This window comes from Gobio gobio, assembly GCF_949357685.1.
Source record: "Gobio gobio genome assembly, chromosome: 2".
Lineage (NCBI taxonomy): Eukaryota > Metazoa > Chordata > Actinopteri > Cypriniformes > Gobionidae > Gobio > Gobio gobio.
Genome location: NC_137098.1, coordinates 78,342,701 through 78,348,700, shown reverse-complemented (window position 1 = coordinate 78,348,700; position 6,000 = coordinate 78,342,701). Strand labels below are relative to the sequence as shown.

At 44.0% G+C, this 6,000-nt stretch overlaps 1 protein-coding gene across 1 annotated transcript in view; it reads right to left on the bottom strand.

The window, feature by feature from the left end:
* The window catches only part of nrxn2b (neurexin 2b), a gene marked incomplete at its 3' end in the record, with an annotated part of 382,238 nt that overhangs the window by 124,626 nt on the left and 251,612 nt on the right, over positions 1-6,000 (bottom strand). Inside the window, exon 15 of the mRNA XM_079804614.1 lies at positions 3,890-4,063. Within this exon, the coding sequence (XP_079660740.1) occupies positions 3,890-4,063 (174 nt within the window). The remainder of the gene's footprint in view (positions 1-3,889; positions 4,064-6,000) is intronic.

The following is a 6,000-nucleotide window of genomic DNA, read 5'->3' as shown; positions in this document are numbered from 1 at the left end:
GTGCTCCTCAAACCATTCCTGAAGCATTTGTGCTTTGTGGCGGCGCATTATCTGCTGAAAGAGCCACAGCCACAGGGAAAACCGTCTCCATGAAGTGAGTACATGTCTGGTTTTCTAGAAGCCACTGTTTTAACTGAGTTTTAAAGGTCTTCAATGTAGGACATGCTCTTATTGGAAGGGGCAAACTATTCCAGAGTTTTCCGCCTATTACGTTTTGTCCAAAATGGCCAAGATTATGTAGCACTTTATATACCAAGCAGGCATACTTGAAACGTTTAAAATGATCAAAGCTTAAAAAGGTATGTCTTTCTAAGATATCGCAATGGTGAAATGACAATGCCTTTTTATCAAAAGTTTTTATGGCCTTCTTAAATAGAGATGCAATGCTTTTGAGAGTAGTTGCTAGTCAATAAAACAATACTCGATATGTGAAAAGATCATAGTGTATAAAAACATCTTGGCAGCTTTGGTGTCAAGAAATGGCCTAACCTGTTTAAAATCCTGCAAACTGATTTTAACTTTATTTGCCAGCTCTTTTGCTTGATGTTTGAATGTTAGGGTGGAGTCATACTATATGAATTGATTGACAATATCAAGCTCTTGTCCTCTAGGGAACACATTAGAATGTGACACCTTCTTCATATGTTGTTTAGTAAACGCCATCCAGACTTTTCTCTTGACATGACTTAGTGAGCCAGAATCGCAGATGTAAGTGTGGATGCTATCTCTTGCGTAAAGATTACAGCCTCATCTGCATACATCTGAACATCAACTTTTGTACATGCCTCTGGCAGATCGTTCATTTACAGTGTAAACAGGATTGGACCAAGTATGGAGCCTTGGGGGACCCCTACTGGACATTCACAGAATGGGGACTTTGAATCATTAAAGGGATAGTTCACCCAACAATGAAAATTCTGTCATCATTTACTCACCCTGTATGAGTTTCTTTGTTCTGCTGAACACAAAAGAAGATAGAGTGAAGAATGTTTGTAACAAAGCAGAGAGAGCAACCATTGACTACCATAGTAGGGAAAAATACTGTGACAGTCAATGGTTGCTCTCTCTGCTTTGTTACAAACATTCTTCTAAATATCTTCTTTTGGGTGAACTATCCATTTAAAGCTTTCTACTGGTATGATTTTATCCAGTTGAGAGCTTGTGCAGAGAAATTGAAATATGTTCATTTGGATAAAAGAACTTTGTGATTAACAGTATCGAAAGCTCGCTTTAGGTCTAGAAAGACAGCACCAACATAAGAACTCTTATCTAGATGGCCTTCAACCTTTTCCAGAAACAAACAGTTCGCTGCTTCTGATGAGTGATGGGCCCTGAACCCAAATGAATTATTGCTTTCATTGAGATGTTGAATCAGTAATTTAGCCACACATTTTTCGACTATTTTATTAACAACAGGCAAAACACTGATATCTGATCTTTCACCTGATTTAAAAATGGGTGTGAGCAGGGCCATCTTCCAGGCTGATGGCCAATGGATTGTCTTAGGGACTGATTCATTAAAGATGTAGTGGGCTGTAGGAGGGTCTCTGTGCCTTTTTAGAAAAGGATAGCCATAGATATCCATGGCCTTGGAATTGTTTAAGCCACTGATGTATTTGCTACGTGTGTTTCAGTTATTTGTTGTAAAGAGAAAATCGTCTGTGCATAATGAATGGAGCAAATAGAATAGCTGTGTGAATTAAAAAGTTGAGTTATTTCATAAACAGAGTCTAGAAAGAAGGTGTTTAGTACTGTAGATATGATGGTTGGATCTGTAAACTTCAGTGTTAATATTCAACTCTAAATCTTCATGGTTATGATTCTGTTTTCTGCCAATCAGCTTGTTGATGGTTTGCCATCAGTAGTATTGATGAAGAAGTTGGCTTTAGCTTGTCTTAGCCTTTTAATTATTTTATTTCTCAATGAAGTACATTTTTGTCTGTCTGTTTTAAAACCTGATTTTAAAGATTGTTTCAATAATAGATCTCTTTCCTTCATAAGTTTCCTACACTCTTCATTTAGCCAGGGCAACGTGTCCCTGCTGTTCTTTTGGCTCCGCTTTCTGAGGTAAGGCCCCATAACGTTCTTAATCGTTGATGTAAATTGGTCGCAGTCATTCTCCAGGTCACCTTTAGAGAGAATTTCACGGGGCCATTCAATCTCTCCTAGTGCTACCCCAAGGTTTTCCTGTTGACTAGTTGGGGCTGAATCATATTTATATATTGGTGTGGCTGAGGAATAAAAACAATGTTTTTTTAGCTTCCTGGAAAAAAGAATGATATTTAGATCTGACAGCCCTGCCATTAGATTAAAGGGTTAGTTCACCCAAAACTGTAAATTGTGTCATTAATGCCTGAGCCTCATGTGGTTGGACACCCGTCAGACCTCCGTTCATCTTCAGACACAAATGAAGATATTTTAGTGTAAATCTGATGCTCTGAAAGGCCTCCATTGGCTCAACTTTACACTCTCAAGACCTTTAAAAGACACTAAAGACTAAAGTTACAAAGTCCATCTCACTACAGCGGCTCTACAATAACTTTATGAAGACGAGAATAGTTTCTGTGCGCAAAAAAACCCTAAATAACGACTTATATAGTGATGACGATTTCAAAACACGGCCTCATGAAGCTTCGAAGCGTTATGAATCAGTGAGTCGATTCAGCGGTTCAGAGCGTTATGAATCAGTGAGTCGATTCAGCGGTTCAGAGCGTTATGAATCAGTGAGCCGAATGATGATTCGGATCGCGTGTCAAACCGCCAAACTGCTGAATCGACTCACTGATTCATAACGCTCTGAACCGCTGAATCGACTCACTGATTCATAACGCTCTGAACCGCTGAATCGACTCACTGATTCATAACGCTCTGAACCGCTGAATCGACTCACTGATTCATAACGCTTCGAAGCTTCATGATGCCGTGTTTTGAAATCGTCATCACTATATAAGTCATTATTTAGGTTTTTTTTGCACACAGAAACTATTCTCGTCTTCATAAAGTTATTGTAGAGCCGCTGTAGTGAGATGGACTTTGTAACTTTAGTCTTTAGTGTTTTTTAAGGGTCTTGAGAGTGTAAAGTGCATTGAGCCAATGGAGGCCTTTCAGAGCATCAGATTTACACTAAAATATCTTCATTTGTGTCTGAAGATGAACGGAGGTCTGACGGGTGTCCAACCACATGAGACTCAGTCATTAATGACACAATTTACATTTTTGGGTGAACAAACCCTTTAATTTTTATATAAGCTGAGACGTTTCCAACTCAATCTATATGATGGTTTTATCAGGCCCTATTATGATTATTATGATCATCTTTCATAAACTCTTCTCCGTCCTCTTCCATCATCAGACTCATTAGGGTTGAGGAGAGAGGTCGAGCTCTTTCCTCAGTGTTTGTGACTCTCCGACGGGAAAACTTAAAATCTTAAACATTCAGTGTCTGTGCAAACTAACTTTCAGGTGTAGGCTTTCATATCTTTATGTTATTATGCAAGTTTTATGCTAATATGTTTATAAATATATTCCACAATTCTGCAAGTATAAATATTAAAGATGTTTTTGCATTAAGTTAAAAACAGGTTGAGTGCGGATGACCTTCTCAAACCCAGTGTACATGAACACACACACACACACTGATGAGGAGGGTGTGGCCAACCTGTCACTCACATGAGATCCACCAATAGCAAACCACAACCATCCAATCAATTTCATCAAAATCAAGCCCCTACATTTGTTCTTGTTTGAGAAGCGCTTCACTCAGATATACGGCACGATAGAGGAGAAAAGACCAGTGCAACTTCCATGCCGACTTTAACTCATGGAAGCCGATTGTAAAGTGGGACCAGTTCTTGGTTTGTGTTTAGGTGTGTGTGTGTGACCGACTGACCGTCGCATCCTCGATCCACCTGGTCGACCCTGTGGAGGGCGTCTGCGAGCAGGTCTGGCAAGCGGCCGTTCAGGTCCACGGAGGCCAGGCAGCCCTGGTACCCGTCCCGGGACGCGATCAGCTTCGGCAGGCTGTTGTACATGCTTTTGGCGACTCCACCGATATACAGCTCTCCTGCGGAAAGAGAGGACGTTTCTGAAGAATTCAGGAGATTCGCTTTAAATTAGCTATTAACACATTAATAAAATAGATACAAATTAATTATGAATGTTACAATACAAATAAATGAATGTATTCAAATGAATAAATAACACATTGAACAGTACTACAGTGACTAGAAACACACACACACACACACACACACACTGATTCTTCAGCTGCCTCTGTGTTTATAACCGCATCAGTCGATCAGGAGAATGAGGAGGGCGTTTGAGGAGCTTGTGTCTGAGATGCTCTTGTGTGGAACGGGCAGTGATCGATACGGACTGTCCCCGCGCCGGCCGGTCGATGTGTGAGCGGAGGAGGCGTGCGCAGCCAGTTAAAGCCAGCCGTTAGTCCTGACCCGTCCAGTCACACTCATCCACATCATCAGCCTGTCCATCAATCATCCTTCACCTCTACAGCTCTGAAGGGTGTGGATGATCCCATTAGCAGCACTCCCATATATTTTATATTGTGTAAAGTTAAAATGCAATGCATGTATATGTTTGTAACTAATTAGCATAATGCCCGCCTCTGGTCGTGTTTGGCTGAACAGCGTCTCTTAGCCCCGCCCTCACTCACTGTAGATAATGCCCGCCTCTGGTCGTGATTGGCTGAACAGCGTCTCTTAGCCCCGCCCTCACTCACTGTAGTTAATGCCCGCCTCTGGTCGTGATTGGTTGAACAGCGTCTCTGAGCCCCGCCCTCACTCACTGTAGTTAATGCCCTCCTCTGGTCATGATTGGCTGAACAGCGTCTCTTAGCCCCGCCCTCACTCACTGTAGTTAATGCCCGCCTCTGGTCGTGATTGGTTGAACAGCGTCTCTGAGCCCCGCCCTCACTCACTGTAGTTAATGCCCTCCTCTGGTCATGATTGGCTGAACAGCGTCTCTTAGCCCCGCCCTCACTCACTGTAGTTAATGCCCGCCTCTGGTCGTGATTGGTTGAACAGCGTCTCTGAGCCCCGCCCTCACTCACTGTAGTTAATGCCCGCCTCTGGTCATGATTGGCTGAACAGCGTCTCTGAGCCCCGCCCTCACTCACTGTAGTTAATGCCCTCCTCTGGTCATGATTGGCTGAACAGCGTCTCTTAGCCCCTCCCTCACTCACTGTAGTTAATGCCCTCCTCTGGTCATGATTGGCTGAACAGCGTCTCTTAGCCCCGCCCTCACTCACTGTAGTTAATGCCCTCCTCTGGTCATGATTGGCTGAACAGCGTCTCTTAGCCCCGCCCTCACTCACTGTAGTTAATGCCCTCCTCTGGTCATGATTGGCTGAACAGCATCTCTTAGCCCCGCCCTCACTCACTGTAGTTAATGCCCTCCTCTGGTCATGATTGGCTGAACAGCGTCTCTGAGCCCCGCCCTCACTCACTGTAGTTAATGCCCTCCTCTGGTCCTGATTGGCTGAACAGCGTCTCTTAGCCCCGCCCTCACTCACTGTAGTTAATGCCCGCCTCTGGTCGTGATTGGTTGAACAGCGTCTCTGAGCCCCGCCCTCACTCACTGTAGTTAATGCCCTCCTCTGGTCATGATTGGCTGAACAGCGTCTCTTAGCCCCGCCCTCACTCACTGTAGTTAATGCCCGCCTCTGGTCGTGATTGGTTGAACAGCGTCTCTGAGCCCCGCCCTCACTCACTGTAGTTAATGCCCGCCTCTGGTCATGATTGGCTGAACAGCGTCTCTGAGCCCCGCCCTCACTCACTGTAGTTAATGCCCTCCTCTGGTCATGATTGGCTGAACAGCGTCTCTGAGCCCCGCCCTCACTCACTGTAGTTAATGCCCTCCTCTGGTCATGATTGGCTGAACAGCGTCTCTTAGCCCCTCCCTCACTCACTGTAGTTAATGCCCTCCTCTGGTCATGATTGGCTGAACAGCGTCTCTTAGCCCCGCCCTCACTCACTGTAGTTA